Raw genomic sequence first — 27,343 nt, forward strand, 5'->3', positions numbered from 1 at the left:
GACTTTTGTACGACCGCATGGAAAACCACATAGTAAGCTGTTTTCAACATAGGGTTGGAAAATTCTAACAACCGCAAAACTAGTCAAACTGGTTTAATGACCATTGGTACTCAATCGGAGTGTTTAGTGCATCTAACCTTTTGCAGGCAGATTTATGGTGTAATATACTAATTAGTGAAGATAAACATCTATCACAAACACTGTGTCTAAGATATACCACTGCAGCCAGGTTACACCCTACCTCATTACACGAGTAAAGACAGAAATCCAAAATATCTGAAATAGTTTTTATTATAAAGATGGAAAAATATATTCACATCTAGCTAGCAGTAAATAAACTTAATTATTCACAATATCTCTGAATATATATATATATATATATATATATATATATATATATATATATATATATAAATAAATAAATAAATAAATAAATAAATGTCAGCACACAATTAGTACACAGTAATCACTACATAATTTAGTAAATATATGACTAATTCTTACACAAAATGTACTTCCTTACAATACTGATTCCTGATAAAATAGCAGCAATTTATTAGAGCTTATCACCAAAGGGGACCTAACGTTCCCATCCATACAAAACAAGATACTATCTAACCCAGCAAGACTGTGAAAGATAATTCCGGTCTCACCACTGGATAAAGCCTCAGCGAATCCTGGAGATGGAATTTCTCTTTGTTCAGCTTCTAGCAGGTTCTAGATCTTTGTCCAGTCAGACAAGGTCGTTTATCACTGGTGCAGCTGTAATAGATATGGCCAAAGTTCCTTTTTGTGATGTAAAACAGAGCACTTTCAGATATGTCCAAAAGACAGTTCTGTGTCTTCACTCTCCTCCGAGAGTCACAGGAGGGAACCTTTTATCAGTTCTTATTGTACAATAGTGCAAAGTAGGAGAAACACAAGTTTAGATCCGCGTTCACCCAAATCCAAAATTGTCTAACTCTGAGAAAGCACCTCAATCCTTAGATCATGTCAGATGACTCTCCAGGACCAATCAAAGCAGAACAGCAAGAATGAATAGTTGTCTTCTTTTGCAGAAGTCTTGGTAGACACCACAGATGATAAGACTACAAAGCATAGTTCATAAAGTAACACTCCTCCATGTTCACATAGGAAATGAACACGCTGGGATGCAAAATGTCCTTGACTGCACACACACACAGTTCTTCAGTTGCTTCAGGGCAACAAAGATGGTTCATGACTTGCTTGACATAAGTCTGAGGCCTACCATTAGGTGAAGCAGGAATCACCCCTACACTTTGACCCAGATATTCAATGCCAGGTTGCTTCCCATGGTCTCAATATTGAACCCAATCTGCTTTGTAGGTAGAAGTACACATTGATAGCTTGCGATTGTCTGTTAAGTATGTACTGTTTTACTTTGACCTCAGCTGCCTTTTTTCCTGTCACTCTACTCCCCACTTACTCTTGCCTAACTGGTTAAGCCAGTACTGCCCTATATGCTTTATAACAATTTTATTATCCGCCCTCTGAACCAACACCATCCAGAGTGGAGGAGGAGACTACTGTTTAAAGCACTGGTCTGACACCCAGGGAATCCTAGTTTAAATTCTGGTGCTTCTCCTTGTGATCCTGGACAAGTCATTTAACCCTCCATTGTCTCAGATACAAAAAATTAGACTGTAATCCCTCTGTGGACAGGGAAATACCTGGCATACTGTAACTGAAGGTAACTACAACTAAAAATGTGCAAACTAAATCTAAATAAATAAATACAGTATATTTGAGAAGGTGTGGTCTTACTCCATCAGCTCCTTTTTTACAGCTGGCCATTCCTCTCTCAATGGCTTTTTCTGTATCTTATCTGTCTGGTCACCCCAGGTCCTACTCTTCTTTTGTGCACAGAAATACCTTATCTTTTATATTGTTAATTCTCCTTTGGGTTTTTGTAGCACAGATTCATTACCCTGCATTTTGTAGCTTTAAATCTTTGCCAAACTGCAGACCATACTTCAAGCCTGCTAGATTCATCTTGTTCTCCATACCTTCCATGCTATCTGTCTATCCAGTTGCAGATTTTGATATAATTTACAAGGCAAATTTTTTTTTTTTTTAGTTCAATAAAATTTATTGTATTTATCAGTGAAAAACAAAACAGAAAACATATCAACAGTATCATATACAGAAAAGAGAACCAATGTCTGTGGGGAGAAAGGTATATAAGATAATCAGATCAAGACAGGAGAGACAGCACATATTATTATCATATGTAGTACCATAAAAAAATCGAAAATGTAAGATGGATAACATAAGCACAGGTGATAAAGTAATAAAGTCATAAAAATCTGTCTAAGGTGAAAATAAACCAGCATAAATAATATAAGGTGAACATTTCAGTTATGTTTTGAACAATATTGTAATACAGGGTCCCAAATATTGTGGAAGTGAGAAGGAGAGCCCACTTTCTTTGCGTAGATGAGTTCATATTTAATAGTAAGTGATAGATTAGACCACCAAGCAGCATGTGATACACTAGATAGGTTTTTCCAATTGGAAAAAATAACTCTGATAGCTAATAGGATAAGTGCTCTCAGAAGGGTGACCTCAGAATTAGTTAATTGAACCTTTAATGCAAATGCACCCACAATTATCACAGGATATGAGATATTTTCCTTGATATGCAATATCGCACATATGTCTGTCCAGATCATTTGCCAGAAATTACCAAGCATTGGGCACTCGAAGAGCATATGTTGGAGTGTACCGTCATTCAATGAACATGACCAGCACAACTTGGACAAAGAAGTGTTCATTTTAGACAATCTACAGGGAGTCCAAAACGCTCTATGTAGCAAAAAGAAAGCTGATTGTAAAATAGAGGCAGAGTGGAACGCTTTACCGACAGAGAGCCATATCTCAGCCCATGTCTCAAGTTCCAGTGACAAATTGAGTTCTCTATGCCAGGTATCTCTAATATTTAGATCCCAAGAAAACTTATTACTCTTAATAATTTTATACCATTTAGAGGCTGACTTGGAGGCACCCACAAGTGCAGCACAGCAGGATATAAATGTAGGCGTATCGACAGTGTATGTGTGCAACTTGAGTGCCTTTTTGATGCAGTGAGTCAATTGTAGCCATCTAAAAAATTGAGAGGGGGGCAAGTCATATTTACGACATATGGATGTAAAGGGGAACCAGGATGCTCCATCATATAGTTGTGAGATTGACCATATACCATGTGTTTGCCAACAGTGCCATGAAATCGGTTTATTCTGGATTAAGAAATTAGAGTTATTCCATATTGGGGCAAATAGGGAGAGAGCCCAGGGTAATTTAGATAATTTGTCAAATTCACTAATTGCTTGCAGTGAGGACAATATAACCGGATTTTTGATTATCTCCTGTAGTCCATGCATTGCAGGCAGATGTTGCAGTGGAATAGAGGTGCTATCCTTTTCTAAGGATAACCAGAGGGGAGTATGAAAAGATAATGGAGTAATGAACCATTGGGCACATTGACGGAGTAGGAAGGCCATGTGATAGTCCTGTATACTAGGAAAGTTAACCCCTCCTTCTGATTTGGAGCATTTAAGTTTCTGTAAGCTAATTCTAGGAGTTTTGTCATTCCAGAGGAAAGAGACAAGGATATTTTCCAATTTTTTATAGTCAGAAGGCAGTAAAACACAGGGGAGCATGCATAAGGTGTAATTTATGACCGGGACCATCATCATCCTAATAGTGTCCAACCTACCCCACCAAGAAAGTTTGAGGGGCGACCATCTCGTGGATAGACGTTTAAGTTTAGTAAGTATGAAGTCCAGATTATAACTAATGGTATCCTCAATAGTACGTCCGAAGTATATCCCCAAATACTTGATCTTGTTAGAGGACCACAAGAAACCATATTTCTTAACTTCCTCACAATACTCTGGACAATTAAGTGGCATAATTTCAGTTTTGGTCAAATTTAATTTGTAACCAGATATAGTAGAGTATTGAGCTATTAAGTCAAGAATATGGGGAATAGAATCAGGAGTTGTATATAAAAGAACATCGTCGGCATAAGCCGATAATTTAATTTCAGTGGAACTCAAATTAATACCGACTATGTTAGAATGGACACGAATCGCCGAAAGAAAGGGCTCTAATGCAATATTGAAAAGAAGTGGCGAAAGAGGGCATCCCTGACGAGTACCTCTCTTAGGATGAAACGGGACAGAGAATAAATCGTTAATATATAAACGTGTCGTGGGGGCTGTGTATAAAAGTTTGATCATAGAAATAACATAATTCGGAAATCCATACCAATGAAGTACTTGAAATATATATTCCCATTCTATACGATCGAACGCTTTTTCGGCATCCAATCCCATAAGTAATAGAGGGGACCGTATAGAACCAGACGCATGTATTACATCCGTTAACAGTCTGGTGTTGTCACTGGAAAGACGACCCGGCATAAAACCTGTTTGATCAGGTAAAATAATTTGTTGTAAGCAAGGAATCAATCTGGTAGCAATAAGCTTTGCAAAAATTTTTGCGTCAGTGTTTATAAGGGAAAGAGGTCTATAGTTAGATACATTTAATGGGGATTTATCAGGTTTAGGCAGGACAATGATTGTTGCTTCGGTAAAAGTTCCAGAGACAACACCAGACTGCACAAGAGCAGTATAAAAGTCAAACATGTGGGGAAGTAATTGAGGTAAAAAGGTTTGATAAAACTCCGTCGTGAGGCCATCCGGACCCGGAGCCTTATTTTTCGCCAATTGACGAATAGATGAAGAGATTTCATCCTTGTGTAAAGGTCTGGCCAAGTCATGAGCTTGCGATTCATCAATGGAAGAGGAAGGAAGGGAATTCAGGAACGTAGATGTGGAAGAAAGATCAATGGATTCAGAGGAATATAAAGAGGAATAGAATCTATGAAATTGGTTAAGTATATCCTTGGAGTTAGTTACAGTCTCGCCTGTTTCATTGATCAAGGCAGCTATGTATGTTTTAGATGATTTGCCTTTCAGGTATTGGGCTAGACTATGTCCACACCTATTATTTTCCATATAATATGAGGCGTTTCTCAAGAGAATAGTGTGGGATGCCGTTTTGCTGAGCAGGGCGTTATACTCTATTCGTAGCGTACGTAACTGGAGAAGACTTTGGAAATCAGAGGGGTGGGTGATATGATAAGATTCTAAATTTTTAATTTGGAGCTCCAGTTCCCTAGACAAAGATAGGGATTGCCTTTTAAGATATGCAGCCCGTGAAATCATTTCACCTCTAATGTACGCTTTGAAAGCGTCCCAAATCGTTATCCAGGATATGGAGGGGTCAGTATTAAAAGTAAAGAAGTCAGTAATGGCAGTGGAAATATAATCTACAAACTCAGGTTCTTGTAAAAGGGAATTATTAAGCCTCCACTGATGGTATGGTACAGGATTCGATATGTTTTGGAAGGATAATAGTATAGTTGCATGATCTGAGATGGCTATTTCTTTGATATCTGTAGAGGCCAAATAATTGGCTAGCGATGAACTAATCAGGAAATAATCTATACGAGAGTATGTGGAGTGTGGAGGAGAATAATATGTGTATGATTGTTCTTTGGGATGAGATATTCTCCAGGAGTCAATTAGGTCGAATTGAGCAATAAGATCATGAAGCTTATACCATGATCTGGATTTTTTATATGTGGCATGAGAGCGACGATCCTTGATGGGATCAAGGATCAGATTAAAGTCCCCCCCTATGATATAAAATGACCCATCAGCTGAAGAAAGTAGATCTGAGATCGTATCAAAATAATGTGGTATGTCAGCATTGGGAGCATATATATTTAAGCAGGTGAGAAGTTTTCCATTGATTTCTAAAGAGACCATAGCCCATCTGCCATAAGTATCAGAACTATGAGCAAGGATTTTAATATCTTGTCTACGTTTTATAATTATCATAACCCCATTTTTTTTGTCTTCAGCTGGGGAAAATATAGTGGGGAAAGCCCATGAAAAATGAATCTTAGCCGAGTCCTTTGGGGAGAGATGAGTTTCTTGAATAAAAGTAATATCAGTTTGAAGTCTAAGGATATAGTCTCTAATTTTTTGAAGTTTAACAGGGTTATTAAGTCCCTTAACATTAAGGGAACCAAAGGACAGTGTCATATCATCAGAAGCAATTCAGTCAAATAACATGATGTAATGATACATAAATAGCAGTACTACATCATAGCTTAATAACCCCTTATAGTGGGTCATATATGTAAAATGCATGGGGTGAGTGCCTATTAGGAATGTAAACTGAATATAGATGGGGTAGTCAGCATAAAGGACAGTTGGAATTACCTTATTATAACAGTAGAGAAGAAATGCATAATGTATCCAGAGCAAAGGAAAATGTAGAGGAATCAGAATCACCTGTGTGTACCCTTCAGAGGATAACATATTTGAAGGCAATGTACAATAATACAATAATGTAACATATCTAAAATGCGCTATAGTTGGTGATAAAGCACATTTGAAATGCTGTTGAAAATAAATGGTCAAAAGGAGAGAAAGATCTGATTTGTGAACAGAAGTAAAGAAAAACAGACAAATGGTAGAAGAAGAAGTAAGGGATAGAGAGGCCACAAAGGCAGACCTCAGCCAGCTCAACACAGACCAAACAATATGCAATATAGTAAACAACATATTAGGATTCAGTTATTGTATATTAGATATTCGTATGTAGATGTAAACAGTGAAACATATAAAGAAGCAATATAACTTCTATTACTGGTCAAATAAACTAAGGTTATCTGCAACAAGAGCAGCGTATGTAATAAAAGTTTAGTGCAGTTGAACATCAGTAAAGCACTTCAAAACGAAGGAAATTCCATCCAGCAGTTGTAGTATCAGGGAAGATCAAGTTTTGTCAATGGTGCTCGGTGCTTGCGCTTCCAAGTAGTCGGCCAGTTCATGTGGGTGTGTGAAATTTTTAGTGGTGTTGTTATAGGTGACACGGAAAGTAGCAGGGTAGAACATGCCATACTTAGCGCCCATGTGCTTCAATTTAGGACGGAATTCCAGGAGTAGCTTGCGGCGTTTTGCAGTTTGCTTGGATAAATCCGGAACAATAAGAATGCTAGATCCTTCAAACTTCAGTGGGTGTTGTAGCTTTGCAAGTCTCATTATCTCCATCACCTGGTTATATCTCAGTAAGCGAGCAACTATGGGACGCGGGTGTCTGGCGGCTGCGTCCAGCACGTGCGTAGGCACACGATGTGCACGGTCGATTTCCATATCATATGGAGAGGTAAAGTTGAGGAGCTTAGGAAGCATCTGTTGGAGAAAAGCAATAGTATCTTTACCCTCACGCGACTCCGGGACACCCAATATACGTAAATTATTGCGTCGAGATCGGTTTTGAGCGTCTTCCAGCTCATGTTCCAAAATGGCGATTTTCTTGATCTGCCGTTGTAAAGATTTGATGTTCATTTCGTTAGTTTCAATTTTTTGCTCCGCCGTGTCAAGTCGAGATCTGCACACAGCCATTTCCACAGTAAGAGAGGCAAGATCGCTCTTGATATCCTCTGTGTTTTGATTAGTGGAGGTGAGGAGGTCGCGCATGGCGCGAAGTTCCGCCATAACAGTAGTAAGTGAGTCACCGTCCTCTTTATTCGGCGCGTTTTTCTGTGGCGAAATAGGCTCAACACTCTTCCTCTTACCGGTTTTTGAAGCAGCCATCGTTAGCTCAGCTAAGCTAGTTGCAGATGGATGTAAGTCACACGAAAACACCGTGAAAATAAGCTTTATAGTAGTTCGGTCTGTGGAGCACAGCTTTCAGGCAGCCATTTACTGTGGTGCTCACTAGCGCCCCTCTACAAGGCAAATTTTAACAGCCCCTTTACAATACCACTTACAAAAATGTAGAAAAGAACCAAACCAATGCTCCTCCTTTTCTTGGCGTGAATTCCATTTATGACTACTCTTTGTAGACTTCTGCTTCACCAGCTTCTTATACCAGTCAGACACTTTTGGGCCTATAGCAGTGGTGCTCAATTTATTAGTCGCCAATGGAGAACCATGTTATAGACCATGCTAAAATTCAAGTATACAACATCTAGTATTCGCCCCTGATCTTTAAATTATCCTAAGACATGCATCAGATTTATGTAACAAGATCTACCATGCCACTTCAGATCTACTGGACTACAGATCTTAAATAGTAATGACAGAAACTTGATGAGACCCATATCGTGTCAGTATAGAAAACCTAGTATTGGAGTACATGATTATAAAAATAATTATAGTGGTATCATCCCGAAATGCTCTGAATGAGCTGTAGTTGCTTAAAGGTCTTGGACCTAATATTGAAAAAGACTTGCATGCTTGGCACCAATGCTGAAACCATAAGTCTTTCCTTAAAAACAATTTTTCATGTATTACATGTATAACTTTTCTGGTCACTGCACTCTGGCAAGTTATCAGGGTAACTTTATAAACAGCCACCTAGTTTTAGGTGCTACAAATACATGCAAATGAAAAACTTCTTAGACATAAAAATGACCTTATAAAATTCCAACCAGCATGAAAGTACACATGGAAGTTTCAATGGCACATACTTTCTTTTTCCCCCAAATCTGTTTATTAGAGGTTTGTGTCAGAAACAAAATAAAATACAAGGCATATGCAGAGCAAGAATATCAAGAAACTAGTAAGAATAGGGCATATATCAGCATCAGCACCCAGAGACCCTATCAAATAACAATAGTCAAAACAACATCCAGAGAGCATGGACATAAGAAAAACCACAGCCCCCAATTAACCAACCAGTGAAATTACCAAACACATTCCCTCTCCATTTTCCGTTTTCTCCCCAAGGTTATCCCCTCTCCCCTCTCCCAATCCCTCCACCATCCCCCCTCTCCCTCTGTGGAGATCCAGTCTAACAATCATAAAGGAACCCAACAATTCCCGGCCACCCCCTGTTCAAATCGCTGGCCAGAAAGGCATGCCACAGAGCACAATAAGCTTTCCTTCTATAGCGTTGATCATGACATTCCCCCTTGAGCTCCCACCCAGCCATCTCTCTCATAGAGCCAAAGCAGGTCCCAAGGGCGGGTGGGCAATCATCCATCCACAACCTCATATACCTTTTGGCTAATAGAAATGCAATGGCTAGAAATGTGAATTGATCTTGCATGAAACCCTGATCCTCCAATTCCTCCTCGAGCCCTAGCACCAGAATTTTATATGACCATTGGAGAGAACGATGTAAAAGGCTTGCAAGGACATCAAGGATGCCGTTCCAGTAAAGTCTCAGGTGCCCACATTCCACCAATATATGTGAGAGTACCATGCGCATGCTTACATCGCAAACACTCATCAGTGTCCCAGAGGCCCGCTCATTCCCTCTGGCACTTAGACAGGTAAGATCTATGTAAGAGTTTAAATTGCATTTTCTGCAGGAGAGCATTATGAGATCTTCTAGCTGTGTGAAACAGCTCTGCAAGAAACTAGCTGATATCTCTTTCCCCAGATCCACCGATCATGTCCGTACCAGAGATGCTAGATATTAAGTGGCCTGCTCCCCCTCATCCGATATCAAGTGGAAAAATGGTCAATTTTAAGAAAGGAACCACCCCCTGGGGATTTAGCAGCCTTGCTAAGATAATAGTGATGTAATTGGAAGTAAGAAAGAAAAGGATGACCAGAAACAAATCATACATAGGAAAGGGGGCCGTTTCCCTATCCTCCGTGCAATGCCCAAGTAGAGACCACGCTCACACCAGTCTTCTAGCCTGCCCACTCCTTCTGTGCCTGGGGCAAACTCTGGGTTACCCAGAATTGGGACCATAGTCCAATTGTCCACCATTCCCCCCACATGAGGTCGCCACCAGTGCCATGCTTTATGAAGGGCATCCAGCCAGATTTTGCAACTCGAGTGTACTCCCCCCTGCCAAGTTTGGGTAGCAACATAGGCCAGGACCATGCAAGGATGCACCCTATGAGGGAAGAAACCTCCCGGAGCATATTTGTTGGCTAATTTGTGCACATCGTGAAGCCAACGAACTAACATGGCAACACTGTAAAGCCTGAGATCTAGAAGGCCTAGCCCCCTTGCTCCCTACCATATGCCAATTTAGAATAGCTAATATATGCTCTGCAGAAGCGCCAGATAAACAACCCAATAATAGAGCTGAACAGCCATTCGTGAGCATTTCGAATCCAGAATTCAGAAGAGAAATGGGTCGATAAGATCCGACCAGTTCTGGATCTCTGCCTGGTTTAGGTAGCACCACCACCGCTGCATGGCACTTCTCCAGCAGCCAGATCAACAAGTGCCGGACCCACCTCGAATTTAAGGATCTTGTAAAGTTCAGGTCCCATGCCATCCGGGCCAGGGGCTTTAGCTAATTTGAGCCTACCTATAGCAGCCCGCACCTCCTCAACCTTAATGGGGGCGTTAAGCGACTCTAATTCCTCTGATGACACTAGCGGGAGTACTAGGTCTTGGAAGAAAGTGTCCCGCTTGAGTGTCATAGGGGCCCGCACTATACAAATCGAAATAAAATTGGACAAAATGGTCCTTAATAGACTGGGCCTGAGTAAGCCAAGTACCACCATCCCCTTTAAGCCTGCTGACTCGGGATACCTTCCTGCTGGGTCCTAGGTCTCTCCCCGATACATCACACAATGCACCATGAAGAGGCAGGCCCACCATTCAGACGAAGGTTAGAGGGAGTCTATGGTGGGAGGAGTTTGGGGGATCCAAGTGGAGTTATGGGTATCCTGGTGGAGGGTGGTCCTGGGGTGGGCTGGGCAGTCTAGCAAGGGGGTGGGGTATCTTGCAGGAGGGACTGGGCATCCCTCCTGCCGGTGTAGATCGTGATCACGCGGGTTCAGGGGGATGTCCGGCAGGAGATATTGGGCATCTCTCCTGCTGGTGAATTGTGCTTTTAGGTGAAGGACTGGCCCTTCCTTTGCCCAAAAGGTCTTGTTTTGGGTGTTTGGGACTTGAGCGATTTTTTGGTTGGGAATGTGTTCTAAACATACATGTAGTGGCTGTCTGGGCGATTAAACTGCTGAACGTACAGGTAGGCCATTATCGAAAAAAAACACATTTTGGACTTTTTTTGGGGAATGGATATTTCTCTGCTACCTACTTTGTGCGCCTAGGGTCTTAGGCCAAATGGGCACTTAGACGTAGTTTTTGATTATGCCCCTCCACCTTTATACTCGCATATTTACTATTTTATGTAATCACAGGTTGATTTTTTGTTTATTTATATGTGTGTTTTTATAAATAACTCCTATCAATAAAGATCCCTTTGGAAGCATCTCATTTATCCCCATTCATGTGTTTGTTGTCTTGTATGTTGAGTCGCTTTTTGTGGGGGACTTTCCTGTGTCGCTCTTCCTGGTGGACTTTTCTTAAATACAGCTGTAGTCAGCTACTTCACAGACAATGTACTATTGAGAAAAAAAAAAGCCAAACAAATCTCCCAAATACCTAACCTCTGCAAAACGCAACAGCCAAAAGTAAAATGATAAGAATTAGAGGGATAAGTGCTAATTATAAGAGCCTTCGACATCTGATGATTTACCTTTGAGTTCATTTGATGGAAGCTGAGCACTAATATCTGAGAGATGTGCATTGACAGTTTGAAAATCACAGTTGGAGGTCATTGCAAATACAGTTCAACCCGTGCTTCACAATAATGTCATAAATTGGTTTAAGATATTAAAAAGCACAGGACATAACACTTAGCTTTCCACAGGTCTGATACACCAAGATTACTTTTATGCTGAAAAGCATAAGAATAAACTATTTCAATACTGGTCCCTGAAAACCCATTTCAGCCAATCACTGTAAGAGTAAACTTTGATTAACTGCATCAAAGCTCTCATCATATCTAATAAAAACAACCTGACTGGGCCACCTTGTCAAGACCACACTATCACTCATATGATATTTACTCTAATACAATTTCAATAATACAAACCTGGATTTAAATTCATCCAAATATATCACACATGTAGTTAGTATGTTTACTATAGACAGTCCAGTCAGTGAATCTCCTTATATATGGAAGATTAAAAATTGGCCTAATATTCCCATGTTAACCATTCTGTATGGTAATGGCAGCATGATACTCAATGGGAGCTAATATTTTTGCCCATTGCTTTTTTTTTCTTTGACCCCTCACCCCACATGGTATACTCTGGCAGCACTGAGAACCTGTGCTAGTCTTATGGGATAGTGGAGCACCGTTAGGACAATCCCTCAGAGCAGCTCTTTATGACACACAGGTGCCAACTAACATCAGTTGCCCTCCTTCCCTCCTAGAGATCAGGGGTGGTTGGTTGCCTCTACAGCATACATACCTTGGTCAGCCCTGATGCATAGCAGATTCAAAGCCTTGTCTATTGCATGACACTGCTAACATTTCTATTTTTATATTCGAATTTTGCAGAACATCCTAAACTTCTTATCCAAAGGCTTAATCAATTAGCTTTCTGCTTTTCAGAGTCTTAAGAGTCTGCATTAAACCTCTCTTTTACTAAGGCACGCTAGCCAATTTAGCGCAAGCTAAATGGGTTTGTGCGCCTTAGTAAAAGGATCCCTAAGTGAGTTCTGTAATGCTGGTCTAGTACATTTAAAGGCTTTTTATGCATATCTACTAACTACAATGGGAACTAACTATAGCTGTTGTGAAGATACAATGATCTTTGTTAAATGCAAGAAAGAAATGCAAGTATAAAAATACAATTAGACAGGTGGGTAACAAAACAAAATTGTACATACTTGGTTTTTTAGATGCTGGCTCCCACTGAATGCCAAGGTTCTGAGCAAGACTCTGTGACAACCCTTGTGCCATTGCCCACGGAAGGCCATACTGTAGCCAAAGTTGAGGAAATCACCAGTGATAGCACATGAAATAGACACAAAGCTAGTTATGATTCAGATTACAATACTTTCTTCATACACTAATAAGTACCTTGCACTAAGAGAAAGAACAAAGCTAGTTATGATTCAGATTACAATACTTTCTTCATACACTAATAAGTACCTTGCACTAAGAGAAAGAACAGTCTCATTGGCTACAATATCATTCCACTAGATACTCTCCTGCAACATCTAAACGAGGAAAGGCAGCAGCAAAAGTTCCAAGTCCCTCCAACTTTATTGCAAACTTCTAGCACAGAAATGTCATAGTATTTATATGAATCTTCAGCTAAAAGGAGATGTTTTCACAGGTTCAAGGTTGTATGTTATTGCTATAATGGTAAAGTTGTATGCATTTTTCTTCAGTGCTTTCAAAAGTTTTTGTGATATTAAGTAGTTCTTTATGCATTAATTTTTTTTATTTCTCCAGGGCTGTATTCACCTGGGATAAAATGGAATCAGTATGCACTCCAGCCTTCTTCCCTCTTATCTCCAATAATCTATAAGTTTGGTGTGGGGGGGGGGATTGTTTGTTTGTTTGGGTTTTTTGGGGGGGGAGAGGCAGAGAAACTACACATCGATTTCATTTTTTTTTTTTTAGCTAAATGCACCCTCCTTTCCATTTCATGACACCACATTAAAGCCATTTCACTTGTCTCCATATTCCCTCTTCTCTTAACACACTCAGCTATTCACTCCTCCTCCAAAACATTCCCCCTGCATCTTTTTATTCCCTCTACTGACTCCATAGCTCTCTCCTTCTTCCTCACTATCTGCATTCCTCCTTACTTCCTGCAAAACTGTCACTCTCTTATTGCTTCTGTATCCCTTCCTGCAGCCCTTTCACTCCTCTTCTCCTTATCCCTCCTGTTCTTACCATTTTCTTTCTAGTTTTATATATTCAGTAGTGACATCAAATAATATAAAACATTTAAAGAAATGAAAATCAAGAATTAAAAGTCTAAAACAAGACAAAGCTTGGAGATTAGCCCTTGCTGTAAAGAGGGAAAAGGGAAACAAAGGGAATGGGACTCCTATACCACATTTTTATGGTTACACATTCAAAGCGGTTTACAAGGTAAAGCAAAAAGTAAAAGCAAAATACATTTAGTGGCTTTAATAGAAGTAACTGAACAATTAAAAATATCACTTATTCACATAGTCCCCATGCAAGATGATGCATTTGTTGTATTGTTCAACTAGCTTCTGCATTCTTGCAGAGTTTTTTGGCTGCTCTTGAAGCCAGGTGAGCACTACTTCCTTTTCTTCATCATGCTTTGCCTTTTGCTCTCCAAGTCGCAGTGATGCAGCCATGTCTTGTCGCCAATGACAATTCTCTCCAGACTACTCAGATCTTCTTCATACTGTCTCAGGAACTGGGTTGCAACCTCCACACACTTGTTTATGCAGATCAGTAAGCTGTTTGGGAACCCATCATGCACAGACTTCCCTGTATCTGAAGTCATCATGCATTATAGGAAATGTAGATCCATAGTTGATATCCAAATTTGCAACCAATTGAGACACCATTATCTCTAATCAAGGCATCTGCCCTGTGAATGTGCTATTGTGTGCATGATGTTGATGGGCGACCAGAACGACCTTCGTTGGTTACACCTATTCTTCCCAATCATAAACCTTTTGTTGATTCATGGTGCCATGCCCATACTGAGTCAATATCTGACAGTGAATTTCCACAAGTTTCACTCCCTTTGCCCAAAGAGAGAACACTACTGCACGTTGTTATTCGATGGTGCAGTTTTGTAATGGAGCATCCATGTTTCAGACCTTGTAGCTGCCACACAACTAAAGGCCTAGCGCTGCACTGTGCGTGGACAAACTATCCAACAAGCAATGTACAAGTACATATGTTACATTTTGCTAGCTCTGTTCTGTTATTGCGCAATTTAACAATTGCCTTTGATTTTTTATTTGCTCTATATATAGGTACCTATTTTGTACCTGGGGCAATGAAGGATTAAGTGACTTGCCCAGGATCACAAGGAGCAGCGTTCAATTTCAAACTATTTAAGTGTAGAGGGACATTTTTTATATGATGGTCTTGATGTAAAAGTTTTTAATAACAGTGAAAAAAATTGTGGTGAGGATCTGACATGGTTCATGTTTTGGTTATGAATAACTTTCTTCTGGGATCCTAAGAGAATATGTAAACGTATGAGTATACAAATAAAACCATATTAATTGATGTGATTTAGTGATAGTGAACAACCATCAGAATGATTGATATTAAAATACAAAACCTGAGTGAATATTAAAGTATGAGTGTACAAGTGAAATCATATTAAATGATGTGATATAATGATAGTGGGCACGACAGCAGAGTGACTTAGATTAAAATATAAGTGAAATATAAAATCTGAATAAAATGAATATAGTCCACATCAGTATTATTTCATTTTACTTTCACTTGCTGATGGATCTCTCTTATATCTTATTATATCATTCCTCGGTTACATTATGGGGCTCATAATAATAATAATAAAAAAAAAAAAACATCAAAAAAGTGGCCTAAATTGGTATTTGGATGATCAAAAAGCCAGATCATCCAAGTACCGATAATCAAAGCTGGTTTTAGACGTATCTAAAACCAGCTTAGGCTTTTCCCCTACTTCTAAACGCCTAGAGCGAAAAGAGGCTTTTCTAGAGGAGGGGAAAGGGCGGGAGGTGGATCCACCTAGACTTAGACGTACAGCAAGTATAACCAAAAACTTCAGCAGGTTGCCCAGTCAGAACTTATACATTTTAATTTAGACCAAGTCAAAACAGGTACAAGTTCCAAATAGAGGCTGCTCAGCTGATCGCGGTTGCCGTGATCAGCTCAACAGCCCCGGCAACCTGCCCAACCCCCACCACGATTGTAGGAGAGATGGCTCATCTCCCCTGCCGTGATCGCAATCCCCCCAAACTGCTGCAGTTCATGGCAATTTGGGGAGGGAGGATCGTGATCGTGGCAGGAGAGATGCCCCATCTCTCCTGCCGTGATCCACCCCCAAACCCCGAAACAATACTGGCAGGAAGGTGCCCAACCCCTCCTGCCGAGGCGACCTGCGACACTCCCACCCCCCTGAAACAATACCGGCAGGAGGGAGCCCAACCCCTCCTGCCGAGGTGACCCATGACACTCCCACTCCCCGAAACAATACTGGCAGAAGGGAATCCAACCCCTCCTGCTGAGGCGAACCCCTCTCAAATACAGGCAGGAGGGATCCCAGGCCCTCCTGCTCACAATGCCCCCCACGACTGCTCCCCCGAACAACCCCCCTAACCCCGCGACCCCCCCCCCCCGACACCACCCCCACCCCCAAACCCCCACTTAACTTACATGAAGTTGGCCGGATGGATGGGTCCCAAGCATGTCTGCCTGGCAGGCCCGCCATCCTCCTGTGGGCGGGGCCTTAGGCACATGGGGGCACTGTGGTGAACTTCACATTAAAAGGCTCAGGTATACATCTCACCATAACCCTTTAAAGTGTATGGTGAGCCCTCCAAAAGCACTGGCCCGAACTATACATAACACCAATAGCCCTTATGCATGCAGGTGTCACCAATATTTATTTATTTCATTTTCTATATCATTCTCCCAGAGGAGCACAGAATGATTTACATAGATTTATTCATGTACTCAAAACATTTTTCCTTGTCTGTCCTGATGGGCTCACAATCTATCTTATATACCTGAGGCAATGGGGGACCAAGTGACTTGCCCAGGATCACAAGAAGCAGTGTGGGTTTGAACCCCCAACCTTAGGGTGCTGAGGTTGTAGCTCTAAACCAGTGTCTCTCAAACTTTTTTAGCTCTGGCACACTAAATGGAGCAAATGTTTTTTATGGCACATTACAATTGAAATTATAAAATAATATGGGTAACTGTAACAACGGTGAAACTAAAGTAGAAAGAATAGAATTGCTAATCAATGCAATAGATATGCTTGTTTTTGAATGCAAATTAACTCAAAATGCAGCTCAATAGTTGACAAGCAAACACGCATTTCATCATCTACCATCTACAGTTCTCTTTATTTCAATTTAGGGCTCCTTTTACAAAGGTGTGCTAGCGGTTTTAGCGTGTGCTAAAATGCCATGCGCACTAGCTGCTACCACCTCCTTTAAAGCAGGTGGTAATTTTTCAGCTAGCATGTGCTATAGCGCGCGCTAATCTTGTGCGTGCGCTAAAAATGCTAGCGCACCTTTATAAAAGGAGCCCTTAATTTCTGTCAGAGCTGAATATCCAAGTTTGCAAAGATAAGAAGATCCAAACGGTAACAAAGCCTTGATTGCTTTGTTGCTCAAGTTAGGATAACTACTGCATAAAAAATAAAAATAAAACTACTTGCCATTAGTTTTCAAGGACCAATCACGTCAAAGAATGATGCTTGTCTAGGCAGTTGTATCCTTAAGAACATAAGAAGCGCCATCTCCGGATCAGACCTTCAGTCCATCAAGTCCGGCGATCCGCACACGCAGAGGCCCTGCCAGGTGTACACCTGGCGTAATTTTTAGTCACCCATATCTTTCTATGCCTCTCGTAAGGAGATGTGCATCTAGTTTGGCTTTTGAATCCTAGGACGGTCGATTCCGCAATAACCTCCTCTGGGAGAGCATTCCAGGTGTCAACCACTCTCTGCGTGAAGCAGAACTTCCTGATATTTGTCCTGAACTTGTCCCCCCTTAGCTTCATTCCGTGTCCTCTTGTCCGTGTCAAATTGGACAATGTAAATAATTTTTTCTGCTCTATTTTATCGATTCCTTTCAGTATTTTGAAGGTCTCGATCATATCCCCTCTCAAGGGAGAACAATCCCAGTCTCTTAAGTCGATCCTCATATTCCAGTTTCTCCATACCTTTTACTAGTTTCGTTGCTCGTCTCTGCACCCTCTCCAGCAGTTTTATATCCTTCTTTAGGTTGGGAGACCAATGTTGGACGCAGTATTCCAAGTGGGGTCTGACCACTGCTCTATAAAGTGGCATTATGACCCTCTCCGATCTACTTGCGATTCCCTTCTTTATCATGCCCAACATTCTATTTGCTTTCTTTGCCGCTGCCGCACATTGTGCTGATGGTTTCAGGGTCCTATCTATCAATACACCCAGGTCCTTTTCTTGTTTGCTCTTACCCAGAGTTCCACCTGACATTCTATACTCGTGTTCCTTATTCTTACTGCCTAAATGCATTACTCTGCATTTCTCCACATTAAACTTCATCTGCCATTTCTCCGCCCATTTCTCTAACTGACACAAGTCGCTCTGGAGTTCCTCGCTATCCTTCTGCAATCTAATTGCCCGGCATAGCTTTGTGTCGTCTGCAAACTTGATGATCTCACTGGATGTTCCTTCTTCTAGGTCATTGATATAAATATTAAATAAGATTGGCCCAAGTACCGAGCCCTGGGGTACACCACTAGTCACTTTCTCTCAGTCGGTAACTTCCCATTTATGCCCACTCTCTCTTTTCTGTTCTCCAGCCATTTGCCTATCCATCTTTGTATATCCCCCTCTATTCCATGGCTTTGAAGTTTCCTGAGAAGTCTTTCATATGGAATTTTGTCGAATGCTTTCTGGAAGTTGGAAGGCTCAGGAAGTCTCTCAGCACCCGTTTTTCTGTTAGTTTCTATTTATTTCTTGTTTTTCGTTTGAATCTCACTTTGGCCACATCGCTGGACCCAGAAGCAGGAAGGGAGGCTTGCCGGCGTGGGAGCGCTCTCCGCCCCTCCCCCCTCCCGACGGGACTGCACAGGACCAGCCATTTCTTCGTGAACCAGCCCTAGAGAGCCACGCGAGCACCGCACTGCCCTTTCCCCGAACCAGCGGTGATGCTGAATAGACCGCCGTGTCAACGGCGCGCCGCCGTTCGGCGCACGGCAACGGTGCGTGCGCCTTAGCATGCGCCTTTATGAAGCGCCCTGGAGAAGCGTCCTCATCTACTACAGACTGTCAGCTAAGTGTCCCTCTTTAAGGCCAAATTATAATTGCCAGTTCTTCCATACATTTATAACTGTTAGGTGCCTAATTAAACGCTAGTAGCATAAACAACCATTAGAGACATAATTAACTGTCAGAGGCAAGCCTAACTGTTAAGCTGCATGAATAGTTGCTATATACACGCGCAATTATTAGTCGCTTGAACTAGGACTCCCTATAGGCCCTCCTAAAGATCCGCCTAGCAACCAAGTATAATTGTTAGATACACATATGCTCCATCTGTTAACCACAGGAATAACTATTAGCCACACTCTTAACTATCAGAGACTGTTAATCACATGTACAACTGTTAACTGCATGAACAACTATTAGTTGCATGTATAACTATTAGGCACAAAATAACTGTTAAGCGCATATATAATTGTTAGAAGCATGTACAACAAGTTAGTTGCATATGTTAGTCGAATGTATTAGTAGCATCTAATCAACCACAAGAGTCAACTGCAAGTGACACATTAATCAGTCGCAGGAATATCTATTAGAAACATGCCCAATTATTAGTCGCTACTACCTGGACCTCCTAAGAACTAATCCCACCTGGATCAGCCAGCCAGGTCTCCTTGAGCACCTTCCTCTCCCGGATCACCAAAAAAAAAAAAAAAAATTCTAGGGAAACAAAACCTTCCCCTGCCTCAGGACTTCAGGAATACTCAATCTACCTCCCAATAATGAATCTCCTACTAATCCTACTGATCTACCTAATAAGCGGTAACATCAAAGACATTCACTCTCTCTACCCTCAATTACAATCCATCCACCACCCTGTTCTATCCTTCCCCTACATCACCAACCTGCAAGAAGACACTACAAATCATATTAATGTAATCTCATATAAAAAAAGACACCACCATACCCTTAAAAAAAGAACAAGGGAAATAAAAACCATCAAAACCACGAACTCAACAGTAAATTCTGCAACCACCTCCATCCCATGTGCATATCTTAATACCAGATCTGTTAGAAACAAGGCATTCCTCATAAATGACTGGATCACCAGCAAACAAATAGCTTGCCTCTTTCTAACTGAAACTTGGTTACTATCTGAAGATGATCCTATTATATCTGATCTTCTACCAAACAATTTCAAAATCCTTACGTTAAACCGCACAGGAAAAACCCCTTATTAAGGACTATTTCACGGATTCCGGTTTACAGCCGCTCTCTGACTCGGATGTTAGGTTTCTTAATGCACCCATCACCCCTAAAGAACTACATAAAGCTATCCACAATCAATGAAATTTTTCGGCTCCAGGGCCGGATGGCTTTATGGCAGAATTTTATAAACTGCTCTCAGGGCAGCTTAGTCCTTTTTTAAGGGACTATTACTCCCAGGTAATCCAGGATGAACATTTCCCAGGAGAAGCGAATGAGGCTTTAATCACGTTGATATTGAAGCCTGGCAAAGACAGTTCTGCTCCCGAGTCCTATCGCCCAATTTCTTTGCTGAATGTAGACATCAAAATTCTGTCCAAAATCTTAGTTGATAGATTAGCGACCCTTCTCCCCGATGTAATTGCATCCACACAAGTCGGCTTTGTACAGGGTAGACAAGCAGTACACAACGTACGTAAAGCACTGACAGCCTTAGCGCACACGCAATTCCATCACACTCCTATGCTTCTACTCAGTTTGGATGCGGCACAGGCGTTCGACCAGGTCAACTGGACGTACCTCTTTGAAGTGCTAAATTGTATGGGGATATCTGGCTGGTTCGCCTCGGCATTACGCACTTTATATTCCACTCCAACAGCAAGACTACTTGTCAATGACATTATTACTGACCCAATACCTATTGAGAGGGGAACTCGACAGGGCTGTCCCCTGTCACCCCTCTTATTTCTATTGTACCTCGAACCCTTTCTTCGCACAGTGTCTCAGGACCCCGACATAGTGGGTGTGGACTTCGGGACTCATTCACTCAAAGTGTTGGCCTTTGCAGATGACCTATTATTTTTGCTAACTGACCCTGCTCACTCTGTTCGATATTTATTGCAAGCGCTTGACGAATTCAAATTTTATTCGGGATTTACGTTGAACTACCAGAAATCTATGGCCCTAGCTAGCCCCATGACACTACAACAGACATGGAGTGGTCACTTCCCATTTACGTGGGCTCAGACTTCAATTCACTATTTGGGGGTACAGATCCCCCGAGACCTTATGACCCTGTACTCCAGCAATATCACCCCATTGCTTCAAGACACCTCACAACATTTACAGAATTGGTCCACTTTTCCCTTATCTATGGCGGGCTATCAATGCTTTACGTACTTTGTGTACTGCTTGTCTACCCTGTACAAAGCCGACTTGTGTGGATGCAATCACATCGGGGAGAAGGGTCGCTAATCTATCAACTAAGATTTTGGACAGAATTTTGATGTCTACATTCAGCAAAGAAATTGGGCGATAGGACTCGGGAGCAGAACTGTCTTTTTAATATGGTGCTCTTTCCCAAATGGTTATATCACTTTCAGGTTTTACCTCTGCTGCTGTCCCATGCCCATAACATTTGTTTAACGAAAGAGCTACAGCGTTTTCTATGGGGTGGTAAGCGACCACGTATGCCCTTGCTACGGATGTGTCTGCCCAGGGATAGGGGGGGCTATGGTTTATTAAATGTACATTGGTATGCTATGGCTTGTCAGATGAGACATATTAATGATTGGTTTAGAGGAACATCTGATTTTTCTGCTACACCACTGGAGTTATCTTTGCTGGCTCCGTTCCATGTGAGCTATTTTCTACATGTGGCGGATCCAAGGATGCGTCCTTTGGTGTCTCATTACCCCATTTTTACGCTGGCCAGAAGGACATGGAGATGGGTCTGTAAAACAGCCAAATTGTCTTCTAGGGTGTCATTATATTTGCCTATACTGGGCAATGGAGCTTTCCAGCCGGGCATGCAAAACGCCACCTTTCTTGGGTGGCAAGCACAAGGTCTACAATATCTTTTTCACCTGTTTTCGGAGGAGGGGAGCCTGGTCACATTTGCCGAGCTGCAACAAACTTTTGACCTACAGGCTAATGATCTCTTCGCCTATTACCAGATCCGTCACTATGTTCAGTCCCTCCCAGTGGCTGCCCTTACTGAAGTCTGCAGGGAGGCGCTTTCGTAACTCTTCAGCCTTTCAGCCCAACAGAGATTCCTCTACGATTTCATATTGTGGGGATCCGGGATTGCCAAACAAGTACAAATCTGGATATTTTAGCGACAACGTGGGCTGAGGACTTGCATTGCCAGTTGACTGCTCAACAGTTACAACGGGTCCTGAAGAACATTCAGAAGGTGTCACCCAATATTACTCACTGGGAAATGCAATTGAAAATTGTTCTTAGACTTTACATTCCACCGGAACGTGCAGCCTGGATGGGCATTACTGCGTCGCATTCTTGCCCGAAATGCAATCAGGCTCACGCATCTTTGAGTCACATGTTTTGGGCCTGCCCCGCAATCCAACAGTTTTGGAGACATCTTGGCCTATATACTACATCGCTTTGGGGAAGGCGATGGCTTCCGCAACCGAGGGCGTTATTTGGATTTTATAATATAGCCTCGCCCAAACCCAGGGGAATGTCAGCATTTATCTCCAGAGCCCTTTTGATGGGAAAAAAAGCCATCCTCACCAACTGGCTCTCCCGTGATCTCCCGTCATATGCACAATGGAGATTCCTAATGATAGTGCACGCAACACTGGAGAGATGCATTGTGGGAGACTTGACTCTTGGCCTGGGTCGCAAATTTTGTCAGGTGTGGGAGCACTTCTGGCAGGACCTCACACCGCGTGCTCGCAGTAGACTTTTGAATCTTTAAGATTTTATTCCCACTCTCAGCTGTTGGACTGGCCATGGATTCTTGGGGAGGGGAGGGGGGTTGGGAGGAGAATTGATTATATTGTTGAAAATGTTATTTCCTGAATGGTACTACTGTTTGTATTTGCTTCTTACTGCTGGAATAATAAAAATCATTTAAACATAAACCGCACAGGAAAAAAAGGAGGAGGATTAGCCATAATCCTTAAAGAAGGATTCGAGTTTGAACTTCTAGATTCTAAAATGACCGACAACCTAGAAATCCTAGCCTGTAAAATCAATAATACCCAGCTAGAAGAATCCTTATCCAGCATACTATTCTACATTCCGCATAAAAGCTGGCCCAAAGCCAAAGAAGACTTCTGCGAATTCACCCTGCACAATTCTAACAGCCCCAACTACAACATCATCACAGGGGACATAAATTTACACCTAGACGAAGAGAACAATACAGATGCAATAGAGCTTAAAAACTTCCTAACTCTACTCAACTACAACATCCCCGTACCCACACAAACTCACGAAAAAGGCAATCATTTAGACCTAGTTGCCATGTCCACAAAGGAAAACCTTGACCCAATCATCTCTCTGACTGAAGGCACCTGGCATCACGACATCTGGACCGACCACTTCACCTATTATTTTAAGCTGGTCTGGTCACACCGAAAATCTAAAACACGTCCGATAATAAAAAAAGAACATCAAACAAGAGGTTATATTAATCCAGAAGAATACTGGTCAGAATACAAACCGCATATAGTAATAGAGGAAGGAAAAGATTTCTGGGAACACTGGAACACAACCAGCACATCCATCCTAGATAAAATCGCCCCCTTACATAAAAGCAAAAGCAATGCAAACAAACACAACAAATGGTTCGACGCCGAACTACTAAAAACGAAACAAACAGCTAGGCGACTAGAAAGAATTTGGAATAAAACAGGAGAACTGATTGACCGCAACAATTGGAGAGCCTACATAAAAACCTACAAACAACTGATAAAAGACAAACGCATAATTAACTTATCATGCAAAGGTTCACAAGGAATCAATACAAAAGAGTTATTCAACATAGTCACAAACCTATTTGACACCACCCGCTACACCACACCTGAGCACAACACGAAGTTACCCACCGCGAAAGACCTAGCTCTATATTTTGATTCCAAAATTAAAAACCTAAAAAATAACTGTATAAGCAATAACGATGTAACAATCATCCCCAGTAACTACCAAATAGCTAACTCACATGACAATGAAATACCTACAGACATGATCTGGAGTTCCTTTCTAGATCCAGAATGGAATACCTACACCAAACTCTACAACAAATACTCTAAATCTCACTGCATCCTAGATACGTGCCCTCCGGAGATTATGAAAGCGGCGCCACCAGAATTCAAAATATCACTATTACACTACCTAACCCACAACCTAAAAAATGGGACTTTCCTCACTAACAACGGCCACATAATAATAACCCCCATCCAAAAAAATAGAAAAGAATCCTCAGCGCTAATAACAAACTACAGACCAATAGCATCTATCCCATTCATTGTAAAAATCATGGAAGGACTAGTACACACCCAACTAATGGACTACCTTAATCAATTCTCTCTCCTGCATGAAACTCAATCCGGCTTTAGAACCCTATTCAGTACGGAGACAGTAATCGCTGCCATCCTAGACTATCTGCGCCTATTATTTAGTAAAGGCCTCAACGCCCTGATCATGCAATTCGACATGAGCTCTGCATTCGACTTGGTAGACCATGAGAAAATGATACAATGCTTAGACATCATTGGTATCAGAGCTAGGTACTAAACTGGTTTTGTGGCTTCCTCACATCCCGTTCTTACCAGGTACGCTTTAACAACGAACACTCCGACACCTGGAGCAACTCATCCGGAGTGCCACAAGGGTCACCGCTTTCCCCACTGCTTTTCAATATCTACATGTCCTCATTAGGTGTGAAACTAACCCAACTAGGAATAAAACTATTCAGCTATGCAGATGACTTTACGATCATCATCCCATTCGCCAACTCCATCTCGGAAACCATTCCCAAGGCATCCGATGCCATAAATGAGATGGAACAATGGATGAATGGATGACAGATTTCAAGCTCAAGCTCAACCCAGAAAAAACAAAATTCTTTGTTGCCTCCCCTCACCCGCTTGACAATAAAACCCCACTATGCATCAATAAACTCAACTACCCTATTCAGCCCACCATGAAAATACTAGGTGTTATTCTAGACCAATGCCTAACAATGAAGGAACAAGTGGATTCCCTATTCAGAAAAGGTTTCCTTACTCTCTGGAAACTCAGAACCATTAAATCATACTTCGATACGTCAACATTCAGAATCCTAGTGCAATCCCTCATACTGAGTCAGCTTGACTACTGCAACATCGCCTATCTAGCAATCTCACAAAAGAATATGAGACGTCTCCAAATAATGCAAAATGCTGCGGTCAGACTTATCTTCGGGCTGAAGAAATTCGACCATGTGACACCCTACTATCGGCAGCTGCACTGGCTACCAACGGAAGCCCAAGTAAGGTTTAAATTTGCCTGCCTCTGCTTCAAAGTACTATATGGCTTGACCCCCAAGTACATAACAGACCTTTTCGCATTTTCTAATAACAAACTCAAGAGAAACACACACCCAAAACTCATTTCCCCTCCAGTTAGAGGCTGCAAAATGAAAAAAACACCACGAACACCTTTTCTCTCACCAAGCAGTCCTATGGGGCAAAGACCTAGACCAACTGCTTTCGCCACTACATACGGGGAATTCAGGAAACGCCTAAAAACATACCTGTTCCAGAAATACCTAAACAATTGACCCGTGCTCCCTCTCCCTCCCCCCTCTCTATTCCACCTGAACTTACAGCACTGTTATAAATATAATCTGCTATCTTCATCTTATCGTAACTTTACGTTGCTATTTATCCCCAACAGGTCCTGTCGGACATTACCTACTAAAATGTACATATTACATTTTCGCTCAGCAAATTGTATTTCTATACTATTGCCTCCTGAGGTCTCTGATCTCTGTATTTCCTCTGAATATCTACTTATTGTATTTCGCGGAATGTCCAGCACTCTTGATTGTAAACCACCTAGAAGTCACAAGATTGTGGCGGTATAGAAGAATAAAATTATTATTATTATTATTATTATTAAGTATATTATGTCCACTGGTTCTCCACTATTAATTTATTACATTACATTACATTACAGATTTCTATTCCGCTTGTGCCTTGCGGTTCTAAGCGGATTACAAATTAGGAGACTGTATAATTTCAGGAATATTACAGTACATAGAATCAGGAATATATCAAGTTACAATTGATTAGTCTGGAAGTATCCAGGAGAAATTAAGAGTACATAGTAGATAGATAGTAGGTTGTTGAAGTATCCAGGAGAAATTTAGAGTACATAGTAGATAGATAGTAGGTTGTTGAAGTGGGTTGTACCATGTTTATGTATAGTTATGGTTGTGTTGTTCTTGTGTGTATTTTCTAGTGCTATGATGAGGTTAAGATGATGGAAAGTATTTTTTGAAGAGATGAGTTTTGATTTCTTTTCGGAATTCTTTTATGTCTATTGAATTGATCAGTAGATTGGAAATGGTGGTGTCAATTTTTGCTGCCTGTGTAGCTAAAAGGCTGTCGTATAGTTTCTTGCGTCGTATACCTTTGAGAGGAGGGTAAGCGAATAGTTTTTGAGTTCTCCTTAATCTGTGAGAGAGATTACGGTGTATTCTTTTGTTTAGGTAGCTGGGTGCTGTACCGTGTGTTACTTTGTATAGTATACAGTAGAATTTGAACTGGGATCTTGCTTTTATTGGTAGCCAGTGTGAGTCAAGGTAAGCATTGGTGATGTGGTCAAATTTGCTGAGGGAGTATATGAGTCTGAGGGCCGTGTTTTGAACCGTTTGTAGTTGTTTTATCATGTAGTTTGGGCATGATAGGTATAGGCTGTTGCAGTAATCTACTATGCTGAGTACTAGGGATTGTACTACTATCTTGTATTGATCTTTGATGAGGAATTTTCTTATTTTTCTTAGATTACGCATTGTGAAAAATGCTCTTTGGATGACTTTGTGGATTTGGGTCTGCATTGTGCAATTTCTGTCTAGTTGAATTCCTAGGATCTTGAGTGTGCTTTGCATTGGGTACTTGATTGTGTTTAATTCCAGTTCTGTGCATGATGGGTTTTTTTCCTTCTCTAATAGTAGGAATTTAGTTTTTTCCGAGTTCAGTTTCAGTTTATGACTTGACATCCATTTTTCTACCGTTTCCATTATTATGTTCAGGTGGTTTGTGGATAGGGGGTCTTGTATGTTGAAGGGGATGAGGATTGTTATATCATCCGCATAGCTGAATGATATTGTGTTTAGGGCGTCTAGGGTATTGCCGAGTGATGCTATGAAGAGGTTGAATAATATAGGAGATAATGGTGATCCTTGTGGTACTCCGCAAGGGTTTGACCATGGGTCGGATAGATGCTCTTTTGACTTGACTCTGTATGTTCGAGTTTTGAGGAAGCCTTGGAACCAATTGTGAACGTTACCAGAGATTCCAATTGCATCTAATGTCTGGAGTAGTGTGGGGTGGTCA

The 27,343-nt window shown here is 41.3% G+C and overlaps 1 protein-coding gene across 1 annotated transcript in view; it reads right to left on the reverse strand.

Moving 5' to 3' along the window:
- Positions 1 to 27,343, reverse strand: part of ADAM23 (ADAM metallopeptidase domain 23) — a 727,231-nt gene that overhangs the window by 235,766 nt on the left and 464,122 nt on the right. Inside the window, 1 exon segment of the mRNA XM_033945744.1 lies at positions 12,763 to 12,853. Coding sequence (XP_033801635.1) covers positions 12,763 to 12,853 — 91 coding nt within the window.

This window comes from Geotrypetes seraphini, chromosome 5, assembly GCF_902459505.1.
Source record: "Geotrypetes seraphini chromosome 5, aGeoSer1.1, whole genome shotgun sequence".
Taxonomy (NCBI): Eukaryota; Metazoa; Chordata; class Amphibia; order Gymnophiona; family Dermophiidae; genus Geotrypetes; species Geotrypetes seraphini.